Here is a 27329-nt window from a genome sequence, read left to right as displayed (position 1 = left end):
TGTCGTATGTGCTCAACAAAAATTTGGCTGCTTATATTCCCGTTCGCTTTTTTTTTTTTTTTCACTGCCGCTCATTTTCACTTACTGGCCGCTAGCATTTCTCATTACATTTTCTCACCAACGGAATAAAATTTCCATTGTTCTTTTATCGAAATTCGTCTCTTTTGGTTTTTTGTTTGTTTTTTTGCTTGTTTTTTATATCTGGCTCTTGTTCTTTTTTGTATTATCCACGTCAGCGTAAAGCGAGAGCTTCGCTGTAAAGACCTTGCAACTTATAACATAATGTGTGAAAACAAATTTCAAAGCCCAACAGTTACTATTAATTGATACAGAAGTTAATATCTTCTTAACACTTAGACTTAATTTCCACTTAATAACCAGCAACCGTCAGAAGTTCTGAAATTTAACCGTCAGCTGTAAAAACCCGAAAAAATTACCGTCAACCGTTAAAGCTATCGCCCCATTGAGACCCTTCTGTTAGAGTACAAGCAATGCACGTCCCCTCTCACTTTTTTTTCCTTTCCAAAGGACTCAAATAGGGCCTGGTTTGTCTATGCATACATCCGTGTATCGGAGAATTGGATGCAAGACACAGGGAGCCGGAGTTAGTGGCTTATTTTTTTTAACTGTTCTGAAAAAATATAATCGTTTCAAGAGCGTAGGAAACTAATATCAGCTTTCACGTAACCAAAGATAAATCAACACTTGGTAATTTTATAATATTATAATTTTTTTATAATCCGTTTACTACACTTATTTTAATATTTAACATTGCAATCAACAGATTTGACACTTGGGGCCTATACTAAACATACGTCATAAACACCACACCAAGCAAAAATGAAACGTTCTACTACAAAGTTAGAGTTTCTTAATTCAGGTTATTTTCTGTTAATTGGAGATTCGTGTGGCTTGCTTTTAAATTATTATGTGGGAAAAGATAGCTGGGTCTATGCTAAAGCTGCTATGAAAAAGGGTGAAAAATATCATCTCAATAAATGGCAAGGAATGTCAAATCTTCGCTTACCAAGTTTACTAGAGGCCCCTATTTTCAATTTTGTTAATTCATCTTCGATTTTCTCCACCTTGTCGTCAGCATTGTCACATCGTCGATTTAAATGTTCTTGATACTGCTCCAGTTGTTCGACTCTTCCATATGTGTCAGCAAGGCCTTCTTCTATCGCTTGAAGTCGCATCGATAAGTTAGCTTCGAAAGACGAAAGTCTTTTCAAAACGTTTTTTATCTCTTCACTTCCATTTTCTGAATATTTTTGTAGCTTCTCTTCCACTTTATCCAGTTGTTCGTGATACTCATCCAACATTTTCTTATGCCATGCTTCCTGATCTTTAAGAGTGGACTCCATAGTATTGATGAGATCCCTCACTTCATCTTGTAACAAATAGAGTGCATCTTTCACCACGGAATTTTCCATGATTAACTGACAGCCTGTAGGAAACAAGAGACTAGGAGGCGTTAATTCGCCGAAGTGGATATCTAGCAAAAACCACTAACAATAACGACAAAAAATTCACTTCTTTGTTGTTGTTTCTTGAGTACCTAACGAAACTGTAGACTGAAAACAACAGATAATTATATTTCCTTTGAAGATTATGAGCGAAGGAACCGGGGTAGACTTGAAATTTCTCCTCAGAGCATCCCTTTTAAAAACAATTTGCCGCTTAGTTTAGACCACTTTATCCCAATAAGTGACATCCCTAACCCTGGACATACTGCTGACTCTTCAGACGCATACGGTTCCCATCCAAACCTATACTGAGCCATAACTTATTTTCTCATGATTTTGCATCAACATTGAGTCCTGCTTTCGACCTTATTTTTTAAGCTTATTTAAACACGTTGTAGGTACGACCCCTGGTCTCCACTTCATTAATTAAACTGACAACGGCCAAGAAAAAGGTTTTTTTTTCTCACTTTTTTGTCATTAAGGCTTTTGGTATTTACATTTTTATACTTTTCGGCTGAAAATTGTTACCTTGTGTTTGCCACTCAGCAAGTTGCTCCAATGCTTTCGTCTCTACTGTAGCCGTCAGTCCCAGACTCTTCAGCAATTTCTCCAGCTTGATAAAGCAATCATTGAACAGGGCATCTGTCCACTCGGTTACATCAACATGGCCCCATTTGTTTCTGACATTTTCCCGGACATCATCAGCGCACGCTTGAGTGTGGAGGGAGAACACAGTGGAAGGCATGTAGTTCTTAAATCCCAACAGGCGAAGGAGGGCAGTCATGTCCAACGACTCATCGAAGGCTGAAAACTGAGCCAGATAACCTGGTAGATATAGCTTGGCTAAGTCTACGGAAGAATTAATGTTGAAGTTGTAGTTGCATGTACCACGCACAAGATTATTGTTGTTGATATTTTGAAATTTTAGGTCCTTAAATATGACTGGATTCACTCTGACGGTACCGTAGCTTAATGTTTTTAGGCTAGACGGTGGTGTTGAACTTTGGCAGTGTCTGTCCAGATCCCTACAGTTTGTATCCATCCCATTTGTGACAGCAACCCGCAAAACAGGAGCAGCAACTTTGTTCATGGCAACACCCACAACAATCCATCTTTTCTCTTCAGCAGAGACCATCATCTTTAACAGTCGCATGAAAAGAGTAAAGAAATGAGATATTAAATACTTTTAAGTTAAAAAGTGCCGATATCTGTAATTATAATCCACAGATTAATTTTCGCGCGATTTTATTGGCTATTTTGGGTCACGTGGTGTCAAATCGGAGGGCGGGTATCGGGCAATACAGCCCATCCGTCTCGATATTTGCCGGCATCTTCCCGTTAAATTAAAGTAGATTTAACACTTGCCAGGAGTAATTAGAAATCTAGCCATTTTGCTCATAGCTTCGCAAATGCAGCCAGCGCTATACAGTAAAGCGACAGAAACTTTAGCGAAATATTCACACGCGACAGTCGCGATAACCTTAGTAAATCTAACAAATGAAATAAGATACTGAGAGAAAAAAGGGGCTTCATTGATTGTTTCCGGCAGCCGGTGACAAGTAATGTACGAGATTAGAAGACCTCCTGGTCAGAATGTTTTTTGTAGCCTAAGCCCGTCATTGATAAGAAAAATAATCTGTGGATTTTAATAAGCAAATAAACTCCTTCCGGCGGGTAGTATATCGGAGGATAATACTACTGAGAGATTGTCCTCAAATTATCACATTTGCCCTCGAAGCGAAATGTTTATTTTTTGGACAATCTCTCAGCCGCCGGAGTTATCCTCCGATATACTAGCCGCCGGAAGGGATTTATTTACCAAATGTCGACCAATGGGAAATATAAATCAGATTTGAAAAATCCCCCAAAATCATGTAGACTACCCATATAGATTATCCACGGTTGGTAACTTTGAGACATATTTTCCATTTAGCTAGTGTGGTTGAAACATGAAATAAACTAACAATAACCCGCATTAGTCATAAGGGTCATAAGATAGGTTAAAAAAAGCTTGACCTTATATTTGCTAATCCGTTGTACGGGCGTCGCAAGAGTGGAACACTTTTTATGTAAGCGAGAGCTGATGTATTGCAGTCTACATGGGATTTTCTTGCTCACAGTCTATATTTTTAAATAAACTTTATAACAAAAGAAGCAAGCAATATCCACCACTTATATGCGTTATAACACTGCTTTGATTGATTTAATAATACCTTCGTAATCAAGCTCAAGGCCATTTTTTAATCATGGGTGAAAAATATCCTTAGAATTTTGATTGGTTTATTAACATTATTTATTCCAAGATCTTCAGCGTCCTGTTGGCTGACCAGCCAATAGGTTACTATTGGTCAACTATCTCAGGTGTGCCATAGGTTTCTTGCGAGAAGGCGATATCGGCATTTCGCCTCTGCACCCTTGAAAAAAATCGCTTTTCGTTTCGTTGCTAAAAGCGGAGCTCCATAGCTAAGAAAATCTATCCATTCAAGAACATTTGGTAGTCACGTGACCGTACGCCCGCCTACCCAAACCGTCCGTCCTCACCACAGAGAAACCAATGTTAAGTCTTACACTTTATAGCTACAATCATGGACAAATGTCTTGGGACACTTTTGCGTTTCTGGGGCGTTTTCCAATTCAAACAGGTCGAACACCTCCCCTCACCCCACAAACAATGTTGGACGCGTGTATCCAGAATTTTTTCCGAGTTTCAACTTTGTATAGGATGGGGGGAGGGAGAAGTGCAAGAAAATTTTGAAAATGATGCACTGTTTTAAGAGGGAACCGAGAAATGACAGAAAAATATGCATATTGCAGTACTGTCCAAGGACTTTTGTATAGGATTGTAGTTTGGGAGCCTGCAACTTGGTATTGCACATCCATGTTGTGGTTAATTGACAGCTGTCAAAACATACATCCGCTGACCAGTATCACATGACCGTCTCGAGGCTCAACTGTCGACTTATCAGTTTGCGTCTTTTTCTTAAAGTTATCCGCTGACTAGTTACTAGTTTCCAAACGGTCGCAGGTTCAACTTCAATTTTTTTTAATCAACGGGAAATTAACCTCTTTCCCAGAACTTTTTCCCTTAGAAAATGGAGATGGCGGGAACGAGGTCGACAGGAAATAAGGTGCGTTTATGGGCCACATTTTTAAACTTTTTATTTCAAATTGACTTCGGACGCGAAAATTCAGCCAGTCTTTACAGGCAGGGAAGGCAGTTGCTTTTGGCTTTCCTCACCATGGTCACGCGATGCTCACGCTCACCGGTACCTTTGACAGGTGAGGTCATGCGGAAAATTTATGCAGCATCTGGAAACGTATTTACTGATAGCTGAAGCTGACAGAGTTTTGTGTCATCTTATGATATTTTGAACTGTCTTTTCAACTGGATGTACAAAATGAAATACAGCTGTCATCAAGATTCTTCTGTTATTCATGGTTGGTTTATTTATTGGGTTTTTCGTTGAGAAATGCGCCGCTTGTTAAAGTCCGTCGGAAATCCGATTTCGGATGGCATCATTTTCAAAAATGAGCTTAGGCTGCATTCATTATGTATAGGGGGGGGCGGGGGGCACAGGATTCTTTTTTAAAGGGGCGAGATTTCTTCATATCCCCTACACATCATACAAATTTTTTTGACATCCCTTCTCTTGAGCAAAAGAAAAAATTACAGCCCCCCTCCGTCAGTCTTAATGAGGAAAGTATGATGAATTGGTGCAGAGGTAAATGTTTGAAGTAGAAAACAAAAACAAAAGGTAACCAAAGGTTCAGAGCTAGCTGTGCCCACTAGGCAATTGAATACCATGTGGCTGCTTAGATTCAACAACAAACTGCAATCATCCCAAGGCAGGTTGAATTTGGGACCAAGGCTAGCAAAGAACAAGCTTAAAAGTGAAAAGAAGGCAAAAAAAGTAGAGGTCGTAATGATAATGTACTGCAAAAAGTAAAGGACATTGCAGTTTTAGTGTATTAATAATAATTGAACTAGATCAAGAACAAGACGCTATGGAGCGTACACTTTGGTGTGGGGTTGTGGAACTGATTAACTGTAAATGCCGAGCAATAGTAAGAAATGAAATATAGTAAGAGTAAAATGTTAATTTGTGAAATTATGGGATTTGTTAGGATATTCTGAAAAGAGCAACATTCAAGAGGCCAAGTTGCCAAAAACTAGCATCTCGGGGCAAATTGTCTCTGAGATACAGTGACGCCTGTATTAAACGGACACCCTCGGGGAATGCTGTAGTGTCCGCTTAATGCAGGGTGTCCGCCTAATACAGGTCTCGATAGATAACGTGATATAAGGTGTCAAATGCCATTGAAATGAACAATGGAAACGTTTAGAATACTCCCAGAGACTATGACGATATACGTTTGCATTAATTTCTTTTTTAAAGTGGACCAATTGATCATAGTACCATAAACATGGATTGCAACTCAAATTTGAAGAAATCAAATGAGTGCAACAAGCTCTATACAAACAAGACGAAATAGAAAACAATACTCTAATGTGAAACTAATCAAGTTCGTCAAGTCACGTTTTTTAATGTAAAAATCGAACAATTTTTGGGTAGCAATTCGAGAAAAATCTTTCACATTTCCGGTGTCTGGCATGTTGGGTGGTGGAATTTAATTACAAGTGTCCGTTTAATACAGGCTGACAACAATAGAAATGGCCATTTCTGGTACCTTTTAGGTGTCCGCGTCCGCTTAATAGAGCGTGTCCGCTTAATACGGTGTCCGCTTAATACAGGTTTCACTGTATTAGCCCAGTTATGCTCTGATGACTCCATACAAATCCTTCTAAATTTGACTCGGGTCTAAACGTTTAGACCTAATTTTAGCGAAATTTATGTCCCTGTTACTTAACACACGCTCGACAGAGTCAAGAAACAAAGAATTGCCTTGAAACAACATTTGCTGTGGAGCCACAACATGCATTATGAACAAAGTCCAGGGAGCAACAAATTTTAGCGAAATTTACGTTCCTATTACTAACACAAGCTCGACAGAGTCACGAAACAAAACGTTGCCGTAAAAAAACATCAGCACCGGAGCCACAAGATACATGATGATCGATTCCAGGAAGAAACAAACTTAGCAAAATTTACGCCCCTGTTACTAACACACGCTTGACAGAGTCAGGAAACAAACATCGCCGTAAAAGAACATCTGATACAGTGGAGCCATAAAATACACTGTAAACAAGTACAGTGAAATATAAGTGTTTGAGCAAAACAGCATTTATAAATAATAAAAATAACAACACGTACCTGCAAAACCCAAGGGGAATAGCAGCATTCTAATGATGCAGGCTACGGAAATACTTCATGCAAAAAAACTTACGCAGCAGGAAGAACAAAACCATACAAAATAAGTACATGGAAACGAGAACTTAAATCTGCATGCAAAAAGCATGAAACCGGACAGACTGGAAGAAACAACGTACAATTGTATAAGAACTAAAGGCCTGATTGCTATCCCGTTTGAGAGCAGCCAAATAAGTTGAGAGAAAAACTGAAGCCAGCAAAACAAAGGCACGCAGGATCCAAAGCAAACTAAGAGCTGTAAAAGGAGACCATAACCTGGAAGTTAAAGAAAATTGTTAGGACGATGCCGAAAGACGAAGCTGAAGAGATAGCAGTCTTAACCCGGCTTATCTAATCGAACATTCGGTAATCGAAATCAATCGAATTCAATAGAAACTTCGATTGCCGAAAATGATCGAACAAAATCGAGCTCACACAAAAAATATGGCCGATCGAACACACTCGAACGTTCAATTTCCGAAGTTTTGATTAAACAATTTGAACATGATATATTTTCTTGACTGGTTTTGCATGGGAAAATCGCTTATTATTGTTCAACGAAGTGATCCCAAATCCAAAATACAGCCATATACCTGGACATTGAGTACAGTGCAATCCAGGACTCTGAGGACCAATAAGAGAATTATTTTAGACAAAGATGTGAAAAGTTATGTTTATTTGAACTACATTTTTGTTCGCAAGTTCTGACAAGGGTTACGTTAGGTAGGGCTTTTTCATATTTAAAAAAATGTGATAAAAATGCGCAGAGAACAACATACATATGAATTCACTGCGGAGAGGTTGCAGTCGTTTGATAATCACACGTTACCAAATAAAAAATATATATAATAATTTGCCGTTTTGTTAAGAAGTACCCTAGAAATTGATGGTTAAAGTATTCACTTCAAGTACCAGTCTCTCTCAGCGAGATTAACACTATGAGTTGGCCAATTTGCTCTCTTATTGAACAAAATCGAACGGTTCAGTTCGATTATGTTCACCTGTCTGATAATCGAACTCACAAAAAATTGCGTGTTCGATTTTATTCGGTTGCCGAAATCAATCGCATTCAATCGAACGATTAAGTTTGATTGAAATTTTGTTCGGTTTCGTTTGATTAGGGAAAGTAGACTCCCCTTGCATTAAAGACTGAAATATCAGAAGCGGTAAGAACACCAAAGACAAATTATACTGTAAGTATGCGAAATAAATACGTGCAGAAGCAAGAAATAAAAGCAAAATATTGACCTCGAAATGAAAGGGCGACTGAAGAATAAGCTGGCCGACGCGAGGCGACCTAAATCTCCATGCAAACAACCGAAGATACTTACCGACTGCCAAGCTACAGCATCGACCTTGAAATTAGATAAGATAGAACAAAAGCAAGAGGCAAAAGATGGGGCGAACGCTAGTGAAGAGACAAGGAAGGGGAAACGGTGAGGGAAGGAGTTTGACGAGCTCGTTTACTGAAGCCATGATGTCACCGTTGCGTCTTCTCTCGAAGATGATGATATAGACCATGTATGCATATAGTTACGTGTATATAGTCGCCCGGGCGAAACCGCTGTAATTGGCACATTTGAATGAGGCTCTTTAAATTATTTCACGATCCCGTTAGCGTAGAAAGCAGGCAATTGTTGGTCTTACTTTGTCCGCAACTGGCTTACTCAAGAGTGTTTTTCATAAACTCTGATAATAAAACTGTGTACAGTCGAACCTGTGTTAAGCGGTCACCTTCGCGGAAAGGCTAAGTCACCGCTTAATACAGGGTGACTGCCTAATACAGGTTGCAAGAAATACAGTTCAAAGAATTCGATCTCCAGCGCTGATCAGATCAGACGTTTGACCTCAAATGGAAACATTCATTTCTGGCGTTTTAATGATTTGCGAACATAAACAAGGAAATCAATTGTTGCACCTCGTGTGTTACAGTATTTGAAACTGTTGGAACAAGTCATTAGGGAGTTTAAGCAAATCGCTACGGCGACCTCTACTACGGCGGCCGGAAGTAAAAAAGCCCCGAAATGACGCAGTGCGCATGCTTGGAAATGACCTTTCGCCGTAGCGCCAAATCCTACGACGTGAAGAGCTGTCTTCTGGCGTAGTCGCTATTACGTGAGTATAAAAGTAGACTCTTCTCCTATTTTTTACGATCACTGGTTCTAAAAGCTATCATAGATTGTTTTTCACTTTATCAAGAAAGTATTCGAGGTTACTGGTTTTCCAGTGAATTCGTTTTCCTTGCGTTTTGTCAGTTTGAGATTTCGATCCTCAAGCGAGCGTGCCATGAGTTCCGCCGCGCCATGGCCGCAGAAAATCCGCCAGTACAAAGGAAGGCTAGACGAAAACCGTAAGCACGACTGTTAGCAATAAAGCTAAATATCACTGAAGGTTGCTTAAACAAGAATAGAATATCTAAAACGCTGAATTTGTTGATTTGTTGTTAAATACGGTACACAAGAAGAAACATCACTAGCAGCTCTTCATCTGTAGTTTCCTGTTTTGTGTACGAATCACCCTCTGACAATCTTTACTATCAATACTCTTCTTGGCAAACGAAATTTTTAAATTGGCCGTTTTCTTACTTGACCACCATTGAATTCTGTTGTTGATAAGTTATAGCTGAAGCAAGTGAGCAAGAAGCGAGCTTGAAATTTGGCGAGCTACGAGACGTACTCTCCCCAGGACACCGCATCCACGACCGCCGTAGTAGAGGTCGCCGTAGCGATTTGCTTAAACTCCCTATTGACACCTTGTGACCGTTTAATACGTACAGGTCAAGACAATAGAAAAGTTCCCTTGGGAAATGGTGACCGCGACCACTTAATAGAGGTCGAAATTACAGTACATCAAGGGAAGTAATTTTCGGGACTTTGAAAACTCACCGCTTAATACAGTGCCGCTTAATACAGGTTTGACTGTATGTGTCAACCGACTCTTGGCCCAGTTCAGCACTCGATCGCTTCCATCTCTTTAAGACCAAAAAACTTTGTGTTTTCTCAGCGGCTGAAAGATTCAGCGTATGGCCGTTTCGTATATAGGGCGTCTTTGGCCGAATACAGCTCAGCAATTTTTAACTTCGCAGTTCATCCAGCCCAAACTTTTATCCAGCAAGTCCACATTTTTCTTTGTGTCGTTAGCCTCACCATTCCATCGCGTTATGTGTTAGCAAATCTGGTATAGCGTTTTTGTATTTTTGTATAAAAGAGTACTTTATCTGCTGCTATATTTATGACATGACAACAAGAGATTTTCTTACCTTGGTTCTCGTAGTCTGAATGTCACAGCTTTGATGATCGTCTTTACATGTCTTAAACGTGCAAAAACAAATTTATTAATTAACTAATAAGCATTTATACAAGCTTATTTATCAACTACAGGAAGTTACATACTAACAATCAAATATTGCTCCCTGTGAAAACCCAGAAGTCTCAAAATTGACCTTGGTTATTGGTTGAAATGCTCTTTTACTGAGGCAAAATGATAATTGTTACCGAATGGCAGATGATGAGGTAAATTTTTAACGTTGTTCATCTCTCTCGGAAATCTATATTTTGTAGAATTCTAGCGTCCCACGCATTCTTTTATATTCAGGTCAAGTTTTTTTATTAGGAATACCGCGATTTATTCGGTTTCTTTTTTTCATCGAAGGGACGAGTAATCGGTAATTAGTGTGCATATCTACAAAGAATTCTTAATCTTTTAAGGCGCCGTCCACACGTATCCGGATACTTTTGAATCCGCAACGTTTTCTTTCCGGATACGGCTATCGTCCACACGTATCCGGTGTATCCGGCAGACGAATACGCAGATACGTGTGGGCGGGCAATTGAAAATTCGATTTGAATCCAGGAAGAAAACGTTGCAGATTCGAAAATATCCGGATACGTGTGGACGGGGCCTAAGAGCGGTCTATCCGCAGGACTGAGGTCCCATCTACGCGTATCCGGATATTTTCGAATCCGCAACGTTTTCTTTCCGGATTCAAATCGAATTTGCCCGTCCACACGTATACGCGGATACAAAACGTTGTGATTTGTCTGCCGGATACACCGGATACGTGTGGACGATAGCCGTATCCGGAAAGAAAACGTTGCGGATTCAAAAATATCCGGATACGTGAGGACGGGGCCTGAATTTCGGTTTCAGTTCTCGATATCCAAAAAAAATATTATCTTGTCAAGTTGATCGACAGTATCCTATAGATAATTAACATGCATTGCAGCCGGCCTTGTCACTCAAGACCTATAGTAGAGAACTCAAGCAGTATATCAGGGATTTAGACGGTCTGCGGCCAGGCTACCTATAGATTGAATTTGAGAAAATCCTGATTAAAAACGTTTTATCTTATTTACTGCAGCGTCTTGAAGTCTTATTCAGTTTACCCAAATATTAACCAGTAAATATCTGTTATTCAACGGTCGGGAGGTCCGTATTGGGAGAAACTGACGGTGCCATCAGACCGAGGGCACTGCTTCTCCCAATACGGACTGACTTAGGCCGGTGAATAACATTTTTATTTTTTCCTACTGAGCCTGCGGGTGTTAAAGTTTTCAGGAAATTTTTTAATTTAGCCTTCCAAGTGCGCGTTCTTGTTGATGAAGCGCGCGATCGATTGCAAAACCAAAACTAAACTCAAAACTTTACAAAATGATTTTCATAATGAAACTTAAAATTATTTTCCCAATTAAGCTTTCTTCGGGACAAAGAAAGGTTTATGTGTCTTAATCGGCAAATTATGATCTGTTTTTGTATGAAACAAGGATAAAAAAAAATTAGGTAAAAGAAGATCATCGCAGTTATTAACGCAATTTTTGGCGGTTGCGAAAAGAAAGCCTGAAAAGTTCAGGCTTGTACAGAATTCGAACCTCTGCGATACAGGTGCAGCGCTCTTCCACTTGAGCCAACAAGCCAACTGGGAGCAGGTCGTTGAATTGGTTAGTTATAAACCTGTGAAAGGACGATGATGGAGTTACGAATATATGAAAATCATATATATGATTTGATATATGATACATGATCCTGCAGTTCTCATATATATGATTTTTATATATTCATAACTTCAAGGATAAAAAAATCGGCAAAATTGATGGAAAAAAAATCATAATAAGCCTAAATATTGTCTTCAGGTGAATAATTAGTTCAATCGAGCGAAATCAAAACTGCATAGAGACTTTTTAATAGAGCTAAGTACACATACGAATCTTTAGGTTTTGAATTAAATTGGAATAAACGAAGGCGGTGTGGGTAAGAAAGATGTAACAAAGAAAGGTTTCTGTACAATACTACCCTGAAGAAAACTCCGTCTTCGGGAGGGTCTCTTATTATATCTTATTGAAGTTTTTGTGGGAGGGAGTGGGGTGGGGTGGACGCTTATTCGAAGCTGGGCGCTTAACTTTTTCTGCCTTTAGGATTTATTCGAATAAATACGGTAGACGAAGAAATAGAAAAACGACGACGATAACCGACTACTGGAAAAGTTGTTTGTGTTATTTATACAAGATTGAAAGCGAAATGCAATTATGGGCAACAAACTTTTGAAAAGTAGAAAACTAGCAAGGCAAAATTTAATGAAAAATGGTAAAATCTAGATTTAGACAGCAACAATGGAAAACAAACTACAAACAGAACAGAATGTCGAATAAACATTGCATAAAAGCAAGATCTGAGTTTACTTACGTCGTAGGTTCAAGCTAGCGAAGCGCCGCTTCACTAGGAGCCGCCCGTAGTTTACTTTAGCAATAGAGGAGTTCACGCTCGTAGTTGCATCATGGGTAATCAGGGCAAGATGCCGAGAAATTAGAAGATTTGTAGTAGAATTCAAAGCCCGCTATTTCTTCCTGAATGCACATATTTGATGATTTCTCTTTAAAAAGTGTAACTTAAGAGTTCAAAGAAGTAATACACTAAATCTGGCGTTTAAAGACGTCCGTGATCATTTTTTAGTAAATCTCAATTTTTTTCATACATTTTCTGTAATTTTGATAGTGTCGAATTAAAGAAAGTCTATCGGAAAATCAAGGTTTTCTAAAAACTGATCACGGAGTTCTTTGCACTCCAGATTTAGTGTATTGTTTCTTTGAACTCGTAAGTTACTCTTTTCAAAGAGAAAGCATCAAATATATGAATTCAGGAAGAAATAGCGGGCTTTGATTTCTAATACAAATCTTCTAATTTCCCGCCATCTTACCCTGATTGCCCATGATGCAACTATGAGGGTGAATTCCCCTAAAGATTCCTGGCTGATTTGCTTGATTCTTGTCTTAATAAGAAGATTCCATTTTTTTTTTTTCTGGCTATTGCTAATAATAGCGCAATTTTAAAAGAAAAGTTTTACAAATCACGGTTTTTGCTCATTGACCAACAACAAATAAACTTGTGAATGAAGCTTCCACAATGATTCAACCCGGGTTAGCGGGCAAGATCGTAAAAAAACTGCACGCTCCCGGAACCAATCATTTTGCAGGATTTGGAAAATCCCGCCCGCTCGCAAACTGAGAAAAAAAATAATTGCATTTATTTTTTGTCTCATTAATTGCAAAAGTTTTACATGTATTTTTTCAGTTCCTTCTATTTTATATTTTGCGTTTATTTGTAAAGCAAAATCTGTTCAGTTAATTATTTTTGTTGATAATAAACTTGACACGATGATCTGAAGGCATTCCGATTTTCCTCTCGGGATCATTTTGCCGTCGACAGTGGGGATCGTTTGCTGTCGAGGATCATTTGCGGTTCATTTTGGTGCCATTTTGCGGTCTGAGGATCTGGGCGGCCAGAAATCATTTGCGTTACGGCAGTACTTAAGAACCTGTAGCATTTTCCCTGGGTCTTGTTGGTTTTCACTTGACGTCACTAAACGTCCTAAAATTCAAACTACAAAACTATCGATCCTACTAAGACTTTACTTTTTGAATCATTAGAGCACCTAAAAACTAGTATTCATACAAAATTTCACCTCAAAAGGGTTCTTGGTTTTGTGATAGAGTAAGTTTGAATTTTCTGTAGCCTGCAGTTTCTAAGCTTTTGCGTGAAGCGGCATTTACGAGACGGCCGAAAAAAACTGTCATGTAGGTTACAAAAGTGACTTATTTCAAGGAATTTTGCGATGTGAACAGTTCAAGTATCAGAAAAAGTATTACTTTTAGTGTTCATAAGTTCTCGGGCTCGAGAGATAAATTCACGCTATGGTGGCAAAACTCGGTGACATATGTTTCTGTTAGTTTCCGGCCGCTATGCTGATGCCTTTATCCGGATTGGCACCAGTATGGCGTCTCCATAGAAATCTCTGTCAATTTGGGTAAAACATTTCTCCGGATATCTCGTATATGTAATATTGCCCTGACCTGAATCTTGTCTTTGCACATTAACCTCCTTTCATTTTCCAGATTCTGAACATTATCTATTAAAGGGACTGTGTCACGATAGTGCGCATGTGTGTGCTGTGACAGTAGTTAATTGTTTTTAAACCAATAGGAAGCAAGTAACATGCACGCAAGAAAATTTACATAATTCAAAATTCGTTGTTCACGAAGCGGGAGACTTCCGGACGCTTTTATTGCGTTTTATATATCCCCATAATTCATATTTATTCTCTAGTATTCCTCAGATATATGTTGCAGCCAATAAGAATAAGATTAACAACCCTGTCCTGCTTTGAAAAAAACATTTACCTACGTGTTTTTATACCTACCCACACTAGCCAACCAGTCCGATCCCCAAACAAACATGATTTGTAAACAAACCTTGCTGGTCACTGTTTGCCCTATATAAACTTGGAAATACCTGAAAATTGCGCCTGACCGGTGACCAAAACATCCAGTATCGAATTAGGCAAACATTTTGCTCAAAATGCCAGCTAAATGCGCACTTTAATAAAATAAGCATCGATTTCAACACATAAAGAAACAAGATAATAAACGGAACATTCAGGCAACAATTTATTTTTAATATATGGATTTAGCCAGGGCTAAAAGCGAAGCTCCAATTAATAAAGTTGCAATTAAAATCTAGACTACAAGTAGTCCCCCATTTTTCCTCAGGGATAGTAGAGCGAATGAAACGCGAGCGCGCGTGAAAATCACCCCACGCGAGAAAAGGCGACGCGCGGCGGGAAGAGAGCCGCGTGTCACCTTTTCTCGCGTGGGGATATTTTCACGCGCGCTCGCGTTTCGCTCGCTTTACTATTCCTGAGGAAAATGGGGGACTACCTCGTAGTCTACTAAAATCAAACTATAACTTTTTCATCCACAAATTAAGAGCACATTCATGTGACTTTTGAGGGAAAGGCTAAGTTATTTTAGAGTGAATTGATAACCTTATATGTACACCCAAAAAATAGCAAACATCTTCGATCACATTCAAGATCACAAAAGATTAGGCCTCAAAAACAAATTCTTGGAAAACAAATCAGGCCGAACTTTTTTGCGTTCGACAGGATTACTTTACAAATTCTTGCCAGCAAATCTGGGAGTATTTAAACCAACCTTTTATAATTTTTGTACATCACATTTGAGGTGAAACAGTGCTATTTGTCATACAGACCTCGCACAGAATGCGGTATTTCACAATTTCTCAAGACAAATTGCACTCAGTCAATATTCAGGACGATCAATCGTTGGCTTTAAGCGAAACCGTTCAAAAAATTTCCAAAATCACCCACACGGCCAGCCGGTTCTCATTTCAGTGCAAGCTGTCAGTGTGGTCGAGTGTTTAAATGAACTTTAATAGAGTTACACTTCAACATAATAACGAATTTATTATTATTATTATTTGTTATTTAATGGTTTCAGTTATAGCCATGTGTAATCTTATAAAGCGTTTGATACGAGCGACATTTTTGAGTACTCCTGCAAGCGATGTTCATGAACGATGAAAACAAACGGCACGGACAAGCGATTAAAATTGCAAGAGAGACTACTAAAAATCAATAAAATAAATATAATTCGTTGAAACATTTACATAGACAACAATTTTCATTCACGAAGACAAGTATTTAAGTGTCTCTAAAAACCCTGAGTCTTAAAGCGTAAAGCTTAAGTTTATGTTTTAAGCCGGCTTCCCGGCGCGGTGTTTACTGTTTTCGAAGGTGAACTCCTCGAAGCAAGAAAATCGCTCAAAAGTTTTCTTTCTACAGCCAAATTCATAACTAAATATTCTTCGGAACGTTTTCTTTCTATTTGCGGTGAGCAAATGTACCTGAAGGCTTTTTAAAGTTCTGTAAGTTTATATCAAACCTGATACTAGGTCAGATCATTGACTCAAATCCTACAAACGTGCATAAACTCGCCGCATAAACTGTCAGCGTGAACTCTGCTCGACTTCATGAAGTTAGATATAACCACAGGTAGCCCAAGCTCGAAATATGAGCATCGGCGAGCATCGGCATTGTTGCGTAACATTCAATACAAATGTATAAGGATTTGTATGGGAAAAAACCTATCGTTTCTGTAACCTACCAAAATGAAAGGATTTCAATAAAAACAGTTTACCTTACTTAAAATGTGTGTTACGTCTCTCCTGTGTGGTCCAGGGGCGATTTATGGCCGTTTTATGAGTTTTTAAGTAAACGGTTTTCTCTCTCTATAACCTTTATAGAGTCTTTATAGAGAGAGAAAACCGTTTACATAAAAACCCATAAATCGGCCATAAATCGGCCCGTGGACCACACAGGGGAGACGTAACACACATTTTAAGTAAGGTAAGCTGTTTTTTATTGAAATCCTTTCATTTTCGTAGGTTACAGAAACGATAGGTTTTTTTCCCATACAAATCCTTATATTGAATGTTACGCAATAATGGCGATGCTCACCGATGTTCATATTTCGAGCTTGGGCTACCTGTGATATAACAAATACAGAGTAACAAAAACTGTAACCAAAACAAGCATGAAATAAAATAATTACTCAGGCTTGCCAATCGAGATTCAGTTCCTGAAAGGTATCATGAGGAAGGCCACAGTTGCTTGAGACTTTTAAACCCTCTTACGCATTACGCAAGGTGAGAAACGAAAACGATGCCATGCGAAATTGAGTTACCGAATTTTGACAAGGAACGTATTTCTCAAACAAAAACCCAGTAAACAAACCACCCATGAATAACAGAAGACTCTAGATAGCAGCTGTATTTCATTTTGTACACCCAGAGGAAAAAGACAGTTAAAAACATCACAAGTTGACACAAAACTCTGTCAGCTTCAGCTGTCAAAGTAAACAACTTTCAAGATGCTGCATACCTTTTCCGCATGAACTCAACTGTCAAATTTTGACCAACGCAGAGCATAAAAATTGGACGTAAAGCGTGATCAACGCGTGACCATGCTAAGAAAAGGTCTTCCCCGCCCGTACTTTTAAAAAACTGGCTGAATTTTCGCGTCCGAGGTCACTTTGAAATCAAAATCCTAATAGTGCGGAGCCATAGTGACATAAACACAGCATATTTGATGTGAATCATTGGAAAAAATAAACTTGAGCCTGCGATCATTTGAAACTGGTTATTTGTCAGCGGATAACTTCAAAAAATACTCGACCTCGATGGGTCGACACTTGAGCCCGCGGTACGGTCAGGTGATACTTGTCAGCAGATGCCCTGTTTTGACAGCTGTCAATTGGTCACAGCATTAATGTGCAGTTAGTTTTCTCTTGGGCTGCCAAACAAGATGGAAGGTCTGAGAGTAAACATTGGTTCTCCTGTGGTGCGGACGGACGGTCGGCGGGCGGTCGGTGTACGGTCACGTGATTACCAAATTTTCTGGGATGGATAGATTTACTTAGCTATGGGGCTCCCGCGTGGAGCTCCGCTATAAGATTAATTTCTAAACATTTACGCTCATACAGCAAAGATACAAGGAACATTCCGAGTGAACCACATCGGTAAAGATCGCGCGGCCTGTTAGTAGCTTTCTGGTATACAATTACGGATTTGGAGTCATAAATCGAATGCCTGTTAAACTTTTCATGTTCGATGGATTCTTTCCTCAAACCTCACACGACTTCCTGTACAATAAAAGATTGCTGGGTTTCTCCTTCTGATTCCAAGCACTCGAGAATTGTTGCAGACAATCGGAAATCATGTCGCAGATCAGCTTCACTCGCCGCTGAGTCCCATTTCTAGTCCACGGCTGTATCGTGGAAGCCCTTTTCAACTTTCTTTACACATTTAACGTTTAAAACCTAACCGAAAAAGGTAGATCGTTGACTGAAGAACTTAATGGACAGAACTGAAAGCCAGATGACCACATTAAACGCCACATTTGATCGGTTTGTAGGAACACTGGCAACAAATAATATGCCTTCGTGCACTTATCCTCAATGACTTCGAATTTTCTCGACAATGCCTGCACTAAATTAAAATACAAAATATGGCGTTTAAAACTTCCAAACATGGACCAAATAGTTCTTGAATACTGATATAATAGCTTTCTCGGGCGTCTCAGGGTCGATAAAAGAGGATTTTTTCACCAAATGCTTATCTTGAAAAAAGGTTCACCAGACCAAAAATCAAGATGCCGCATATGCACAGAAGCGTGTCACAGTCCCTTTAAACGGTCAAAATAGCGAGTATTCATAGAAGGTTGGAGATAAACAAAAACACTAAATCCTAGTACAAGTTTCCAGTGCCGTAGCATGTTTCATTTCGAAACTACATGTACAGCAATTTGAACTTCCGAGTTTCCACAGTGCGTGACACACACAAAAAAAGTCTCTTCTCTTCATTTTCACCGGTTTAACCGTTTTAAGTACTAGAGGATGTGTTTATGCGCACGTATGCTGGCTCTCGAGTGTAAAGAAAGAGCTTTTATAGAAAAAGTGAACTTCAGATGTTTTTGTTGATTTCCGGCGGCCATATTTGTGTACCAAAACTGTACACAAATACGGCGTCAAAGTTCTATAATAGTGTGTAAAATGTTTCGGCAAATAACTCGGAAACTGTGGGCGACATAGACCTGACACTTGAACAAATGGTTTACATATCCGTCTTCTGTAACATTTCATTTCCTTCCGCTGGATGGCTTCCAATTTTTTTTTTTCGCTGTGTTTATTGAGTGACAATGAAAACGATCTGTTAAAAATATCAGACAAACACGATTGACCTGTTACGTACGTTTAATCAAGCACACCGCCTGATCGAGTGGTTAGTAGTGAAATTAGAGAATAATTTCACGTGCGTTTTGTCCAAAGTCAAATTTCACTTGCTATTTGTCAAAACCTTGGACTCTCGCATGTGAAATTATTCCCTTTTGATTACCCATTATATCGTAGGTGACAAATCAGGCTCATAATTGTGGGTTTCTCACTTGTTTATGGGATTGAGGGCTCCAAGCACTGATAAGTTTGGAGAATAAAGTTTGACTTAGTTCTCCTTTTTCTGTTATTTTCAACAAAATACCTGTTAGAATCTTTCGTTTGTTTCGTGTGCTCTTTCGTGTGGTAGGGTGAAGTTTCGAACGCGAGTTTTAATGCCCCGAGATCTTCATTCATAACATTTTGCCATATCGGCAATGAGACATTCGGAACGTTGCTAATAGCAAAACAAACAATCTTGGAGTAGATGTTCCTGTCACGAAGATATCAAAACTTCTAAACTTCTCCCTTTCAAGATAAGCTAAGACAGGCCATTCTGCCTCCTCACCCAACTCAACTGTCGGATCACTTGATATCTCCAACTTCGTTTACTAAATTTCTTTTTATATCGCCAAAGGCGGCACTTCGCTCCGAACGCCTCTCGCGCTGGTGAGCGTGAAGGCCTCTGGCATTCAGCGTATTTGCCCTTCCATCCGAAGTCACTGTACATTCGTTGTGATTTAAGACGTCATCATATCGATCCATATCGGTAGAAGGGATATAAGTTTACTATCGCTTTTTAAGGCTGAATTCTGGTACACTCGTTGGCTATTGAAATCATCAAGTTCTTAGTGCCTTTGGCCTTTTCAGAGAAAAAGAAAATCCGTTTAGCTTTCTCAGTAATAAATCAATACAATTTACGGGTCCATCAATTAATTCAGATATTTGCATTAGTTCGGTAACATTTCATTTTCCAGTCGGTCCCTGAAGGCTCGTAGTTTCTGATCTGCGGAGGTTTTTGGCAGACTCCCAGATAAAGAAATTTCACAATGTTTGTGTAATCCCATTAATTAATTATCCTTCTGCATGATATGTTCTTTAAGTTACTGACTATCTGTAAGTGGTGTTTCCCGTGTCAGTACTACAGCTATTCTACTCATTATCTTTCTTCGGTATATTCTTTGATTTGTTAACTGTTTGCAGCTAGTTTTCTGATCAAAGCGAAATCAATAAATAATTAAATAAATCAGTGAGCCACGACCCTACAGTTAACGCACATTCCAGTGGGTCACAGTAGTTTCACTTTCAGAATACGGCAGAGCGTAGCAAAACCATAGTAATCTTTCAATTGAAGTCTCAAGCAATGTATGAAAGGAAGATAAACAGATGGGATCCAGGTTGATTTACAGTTAACTGGTTTTTCTCAAGCATTAAATTCGATAAAATTGTGGAGAGCAGTAGGGCACGTCTTAACCTTCATTATCGACACCTGAAGGCATGCATGAATTGAGGAATCCCTTGGGGATAACGGAATTTAACTCAGGACATTAGCTGTGGTCACACTACAGACTTTTACCTAGGTAAAACCGATTTACCTAGGGCAAATTCAACAAAAATCTGCCTAGGTAAATTCATCTCGGGTTTTGTTTTACCTAGGTAAAAATTCTGGTAAGGTCACAATACTGATATCGGCTCCCAAAGTTTTCACGCCAGTTGAATTTTTTTGGAGCGTAAATTCAAGACGGCAAAATGCGCAGGGATCTAGCTGATCAAAGCGATGTTTTTTTCTTTTATCTCGCTGTTATTTCTTACGCTAATTCAACGTGCAAAGTGAAGAAAGGCGAAGACGTAGACGACTCGTGCCCCCAAAATTTCTTTCATAGCGTGATCTATGTCCGGTTTTGTCATCAAGACCTTCGCCGATGAGCGTCTATTGGCTAGCAACCTCGGTATTTTATTTGTCCCTAGCTATTGCTTTGGGGTAGCTGTCAAGGGAAACTGTATTGTTTTCGATACATATCCAAGACCCAGACGATAAAATTTTCCCGAGGTAAGTTACCTGGGGAAAAATGGGCCACACTTAAAAAATCAAGTTTCCCTAAGTAAACTGTCAACAAGTCGTGTTTACCTAGGTAAAAAGTCTGTAGTGTGATCACAGCTATTGCCTTTCCTGCGCTCAGAAAACTGGACCAATTCCCTCATGGTGCCATGAATAATCTCCCACTCGGCCATAAGTTCTTCTTGGTTGAGTTTTATTGTGAACAGGCTTGCTGCGCAATCGTTGAAGCTTGTAAATGGCTAGAGCCGGGGGAGGCACTGACATTTATTCTCGGTTCTCACAGTCACGCAAACAAAAATAAAATAGCAAACCATTCAATACAGAACGTCCAGAATCTAGGAAATAAAAGAAGATAAATATGCAAAAGGCCTCGCCAAGAATCAGGTCTGGGCGATATTTCATATGCGAGATATTCGGAAAAACGTTTTACCCAAATTTATAAAGCTTTCTATGGAGAAGCCCTGTCTGTCTCCATTTGAGCGGCACAAATATGGCCGCCGGAAACCAACAGAAACATCTTTTTTTGAGTTTTCCTACTAATGCGTGAATTCATTGCTTGAAAAACTCATAAAGGATTAAAGTGATATTTATTCTGAGACAAGGAATGATTAGATAGCAAAATCTCCCAAAATTAGTAATGTTTTTAACCCACATAAGAGCCTTCCCGGCCGCGAGCTGAATGCCGCGTCACGCAAAAGCCTAGAAATTCAAACATCCTCTATCGCAAAACGAAGAACCCTTTCGAACCAAAACTTTGTTTAAGTAAAGGTGTTTAGGTGCTGTAATACCTCATGAAACTCAGAAACTAAGAAAAACCGATAGTTTCTTAGTTTGAATTTTTGGTGACGTCATGTGAAAACCGAGAATACAGATATGAGCCTCTATAACACTATTTGGAATTGTCGTTGTTAAAGGTGGGTTTCCACGCCGTTTAGTATGGGATCGAATATAGAAATCAGAGGAGTTTGGTTCAGAATAGGCCATGATTATGGGAAATAAATGAGTGGTACGAAAAATTTATGTCTAGTCTGGGATACGATAGGGATTTTCGGTATGAAGGTAAAATTGCAGTTGAACACGGTCTGGCAAACGCCAAAGGTAAAAAGGTCCAGTATCACACTTCCACCCTAATATTCATAGGGTACCTCCCCCTTCTCCTGCGCCTGGCTAATTTAGGACAACCCTGAGTCCTCTACTAAATAGTTTGACATCGTTATTTGTACATGTACAACGTAATAGTTTAAAGACAAAAAAACAGCGGTGAACTAACCTGAATCCATCTTGACTTAACAACAGAGTCGGCCAAACCAGGAAGCAGGACGTTATTTCTTTATTAGTATCTTGGACAAGGCGTTGAAAACTATGTATTTGAGTCTCAAATTGGCTGTGGACACCTCATCCAGTTCGCAGTAAACTGTTCATTGCGTCGCATCGTAGCTATGCATCCAGAAGTCCATCGGGGCATTCCCGAGCCCTATATTTGGATATGTCGTCAGGTCTATTAAGGAAACACAAAGGGTTCTTGTGGTGCAATTTTTGGCATATTTCCATAATCATGTCTCTGGGACATGACAGCCTACGATCAGTGTTTTCAGTTCACAAATACGCATAGAATAGGAAAGAAACTACAAGGAGGACAAAAAAACTAGCCGTATACAATTAAAAAAAATAACATCACTGACAAACAAAAGCTGCCATTTAAAAATAGCCGCTTGTAGTACTAGTAATCTTTTGACGGCAAAAGTTCGAGAAGAAGTTTTGGCTGATATAGATGACTTAGCCTTCGACAAGTCGGGACTGAATTGGACGAAGGTAAATCTGTTAATGAAGAAGATGTCTTCAATAAAAGGATTGAGTTCAGGTATTCGTCGCAGTCCCTAGGTCTGTGCGATGTTAACTTGGATATGTTGAAAAGATGCATACGCAAGGAAATTAAAACATTTTGTGGAGTATTTCAAAGTCCTACTGACCAGTTGAGAATTATTCCTCGCGAAGTGTGTTTATAATCTCGTCGCGCGCGAAGCGCGCGCAGTGCGTGGACCGCACCTGTATCCTAGCGAGTTGCAAACTCGCAGCGCTCATGACCCTTTTTAATAGTATTGGGGGTTTTCACTGTCACGCAATCAAAATCTGTTTTTGAGTTTTCCTACTAGTGCCTGAATTCATCGCTTGAAAAACTCACAAAGGATTAAAGTGATATTTATTCTGAGACAAGGAATGTTTAGATAGCAAAATCTCCCAAAATTGATACCCACATAAGAGCCTTCCCGGCCGCCAGTTGATTGCCGCGTCACGCAAAAGCCTAGAAACTCAAACGTCCTCTATCGCAAAACGAAGAACCTTTTCGAACCAAAACTTTGTTTAAATAAAGGTGGTTAAGTGCTGTAATACCTCATGAATCTCAGAAACTCAGATGAATCGACAGTTTCTTAGTTTGAATTTTGGTGACGTCATGTGAAAACCGAGAATATATTCGATGGTGTCCGCCATGACGTCATACAGTAGTTTGACGTCACGACGCATTTTTTGTTTCTAGGCAACATTCGGCTGAAAGCGATTTCCTATCAATGACCAAAGTATCCATGAAGAGCTGACTTGTTTATTCATGGTCAGCGAAACAATGTTTACTTCTGCACTTTCTACAAGTTAATAGAAAAACAAGAAACAACATAGGCAACAAATCATGGAGAATATTGGATATGGCCTGGGTGCAACGCCATAACCCACTTTAATTATAACTAAAAAATTAAACACTACAGCAAATGAAATAGAACTAAAAGCTACATGTAAGTGTGTCACGGAATTTATCAAATTGATTCAATACTTGGGATCCGCCACCAAATTGAGTGAAACATGAAAATAACTGCTCAGGGCTCGGTTCCCTGAAAGATGGTTAAGTTTAACCCAGGATTAAGCCAAATTTCAAGCAAGGTTTTCTTGTCTAGGAACATGCAACTCAAGGTTACTAAATACTGTTGAGCCTTTACGACGAGATTCAGTAATGATAACACAAAATGTTACCCTATGCACTGCATAGGAATGTAAAATACAAAAACGGATCAAAATTTTAATCCTAGATTAACGCTAATCGGCCTTTCAGGAACCGGGCGCTGAACGATAAAAGGTATAAATAACACAGCAAATATAAAAGAGGCAAGGAAGGACAAATGTGAAGAAGATTAGGAGGATTGCAATTATGGTTTTTGAAAACCTGTTAGCGCAACAATGTTTCAAAGTTCATTTTTGTTGAAATATTGCCTAGGAGACACATTTGTTTACACGAAACTGTTATCTTGACATTCACAAGTAATTTCTTAACTTTTTTTATTATTGAATAAGGACGTGTAATGAGCATTATTAGCAGAATGAACTGGACATAAGTGACACTGCCCCTTCTACATCCTAGACTAACTATGAACCATAAACTCCATTTCTTCACACCCCAAATGAAATTCTTATAAAAGATAGCCGATCTTGACCAAACTCTAAGACTAGGGCCGCACATCAAATGTAAAACTTCACATGCTTTAAAGGTTTAAAGGTTTAAAGGATTGCTTTAAAGCTTTAAAGGATTTTTAAAGGTTTGTTTTTTCAGTTTATCAACACTATTTTAGACTATTATATCACACTATAAACCCACTGCTCTTCTGTACGTTTCTGTCGGATTTCAGAGACGGTTACAAGGCTTTGTTGAAGCTCATACCAGACAAGGTCACTAAGATTTTTAAAGGTTTGTTTTTTTACAGTTTATCAACACCATTTTAGACTATTATATCACACTAGGTTGGCTTCCACGACTTCTGTATTTATTTGGCCTGATTTTTTGACCAGGCGCAAAGAAGGGCCAACCAGTAGCATTTAGCTGCGGAACTCCCTTTGTAGAGCAATGCCCCGCCCAACCGGGCCACTTTTGTTCTTTTCTATATTTGGCAAATAAGGTGGTTTCCCCGCAACATAACGTCTAAGCCAGAAATGAGCGCAGAAATTCCATACTGATGATGCACTACTACCTAGATCTGGTTTGTACTTTTGCTCAGTTGAAGAAAATTTTCAATCAGTCAGAAGGACTACCAAGATCTGGATACCGTGCGTCACCAGTATGGAATTTCTACGCTCGTTTCTCAGACGTCATTTCACGGGGAAGCCACGCAGTGGTGGCGTTGCGAAATGTCAGGTGTTTTTTCGGGCTATGACAAAAGTGACTTTATTTTCTTTTTGGCTGCAAGAAAGGTTTATAGGACGTTTTACACCATATTATAGACCATCATAATAGTTAAAGCTTGACGCCGCCGAGGGGGACTCCTCATATGAAAGTGGTGGGGATGCTCGTCGTCTCACTTAGGGGTGTAAATTTCGGATTTTGGTCTCACTTAAGGTGTTCTGGGCAAAACGCCATCATATTTTGCCGTGGAGGTCTCGTTTAAGGTTGAACGCCAAAAAACATAAACATATATACATTGTCTGTGTTTTAACATGGTCTCTTTTAGGGGTCAAAAAAAAAACTCGGGCCACGCCCAGATCGGTCTCCTTTAGGGGTTTAATCAAAATTTCCGACGAGCATCTCCTTTCATATGTGGACTTCCCGCCCCCCACCCCCTGGGCTTTTGCTATACTTTTGAATGAAGTCAATATCACTAATTGAGAAGCTTAAGTGCTGTACATCACAAGTTGTTGAAATGAAATTCTGCAGAGTCTAAAAATTTAAAGGTAATTTGGTAATTGCTTTGTCTCCTTCGATTGTGCGACTTTGGTGTACAAGCAAAAGGAAATGATAACAAATTCAGCGATTGTTACAATATCCTTAGAGAGTGGACACAAAGTATGGAGAGCTTATAGTTCACACTGTAAATTAACGAGTCAGTGCATGGAACGGAAAAAAGTCGTGCAAACTTCAATGCGCTAATGTCCGTCGTTACTACTGTGGGAATAGACGAGAGTTTTGTATTTAACACGCCTTAAAAATTAGTCTCGGAATTTGTTGCCAATGACGTTTCTATGGGTCAGTACACACGATCAAAAAGAAGACACTGATATCAACGTTTGATTCATTGCCTTAGCCTGTATTGCTGTAGGCTGCCTCACAAACGAAACTAAACTCTTGTTAACCGAGGTTTAATTACGTCTGCAACGCAGGCTAGCATTGCTAGGGCATAAGAAATGAAGGGAGAAGATTAAAGAGGCGGCATTGCTCTCTCTCCTTATGCCGGCGTGTCTCGGATGGTCTCATAAACACACTGCTGTGGACATGGCCTAATAAAAAGTAGCCTAGAGTGGCGTGAATGTTTCTTAATTAAAAGATGATAGAACTGTTCACACGAGTAGACATCTCATGGTTTTCAGGAGGAAAAATGCCCGGCGGACTTAATCGTGCAGCTTTAACAAGATAATTATAGATCGGGGAATTGAATCAGGTTACGACCTGTAATGGTTAGCCAGAGAAGAACTGAACAGGAATCAGTGATATCACGCAACAATTGAGCAGGAAGTTGTAGTTAAATTAATCGATCTATCAGTGGATCTCGTCGATGCCACTAGAACCTAAACGGACGCAACAACGCCCAACATTGCTGGGCCCACGATGTTGGGAGTGAGTTGTTACATCCGTGTTAGCATTGATGTGCAAACGGATGTAACAACTCCCAATAATGATGGGACCTGCAGTGTATCGTGGGAAGGATAAAACCCTTAAGACTTTGGAAACCATGTGCAATGCGCGTGCCTGGCTTAAAAAAATGTTGGAAAGAGTTTTGCAAAAGGACGCAACATGCAACATCCAACAATGTTGGCAGTCGTGGGCCAAAGATGTTGGGTCCATTTGCACGGCGCTAAAGCTGCTGTTAATACTAGGGATACGTAATCTGGCCCAACTGATTGTTATTAACTTACCCTAACATTGAGAATAAAACAAAGATAGCACAGTTTCTTTTCCCACTTTTGGTACTTAATGTCGTTACAAATGGCGGTTCAAGTGCTTTGTGATCAGTGACAGTAGTTGGGCAGTTGTGGAGACAGTAAATGTATTCACTTTCAATGGCAAGGAAATGTGAGGCTATCTATAAAATTCTGACTCCAACTATTAAAGTCTGTAGGTACGTATTGAAACCGGCAGCTGTCCATTGCTGCCAAACAACCCCCGGTTTCCATTCTGGGTGCGAACCTAAAAGACAGTACCCTGGGTCCAGAGGTCCGTTCTTAAAATACCTTAGATTAAATGAACCGTGCTCACGGTTTGATAGGGCTCGCGCCTTGTTGACGCGGGCTCGTCGCGAACCATCAGTCGGATCGATGAGAAAAAATGTCCTTTGGAACCCAGAGTAAAAAGACAGCTAATACTGGCACTCACTTTTTAGCTTTCTGTTTTTTTTCTAATGTTTACGCCGTAATGTGCATTTTAAAAGATGCTCAGGCTGGTTAGCTATAAGCACAGAGAGTAGGA

General features: G+C 39.5%; 1 protein-coding gene across 2 annotated transcripts; it reads right to left on the bottom strand.

Annotated features, from left to right (window-relative positions):
• Positions 1–966: 966 nt before the first annotated feature.
• On the bottom strand, positions 967–22299 carry LOC140929592 (uncharacterized). 2 transcript variants are annotated; one of them, XM_073379342.1, is made up of 4 exons: positions 22164–22272; positions 10035–10085; positions 1995–2604; positions 967–1447 (listed from the first exon to the last, which is right to left on the bottom strand). In XM_073379342.1, the coding sequence occupies exons 3-4, from the start codon at positions 2602–2604 to the stop codon at positions 987–989; spliced, it is 1071 nt and encodes a 356-aa protein (XP_073235443.1). In that variant the 5' UTR covers positions 10035–10085; positions 22164–22272; the 3' UTR covers positions 967–986. The 2 variants fall into 2 exon arrangements, 1 of the variants encoding a protein (XP_073235443.1); XR_012164747.1 differs by lacking the exons at positions 967–1447; positions 1995–2604; positions 10035–10085 and adding exons at positions 18481–19696; positions 20963–21228 and having other exon boundaries at positions 22164–22299.
• Between the last annotated feature and the right edge of the window lie 5030 nt (positions 22300–27329).

The sequence above is a fragment of the Porites lutea genome, chromosome 3 (assembly GCF_958299795.1).
Source record: "Porites lutea chromosome 3, jaPorLute2.1, whole genome shotgun sequence".
NCBI lineage: Eukaryota > Metazoa > Cnidaria > Anthozoa > Scleractinia > Poritidae > Porites > Porites lutea.
This window is presented reverse-complemented; position numbering and strand designations above follow the sequence as displayed.

Bases quoted from the DNA above. Each gene is read 5' to 3' on its own strand.
- LOC140929592 (XM_073379342.1), bottom strand. From the start codon at position 2,604: ATGATGGTCTCTGCTGAAGAGAAAAGATGGATTGTTGTGGGTGTTGCC. The intron at 1,448-1,994 runs GTAACAATTTTC...TGTTTCCTACAG, and splicing joins TGCTGAGTGGCAAACACAAG to GCTGTCAGTTAATCATGGAA.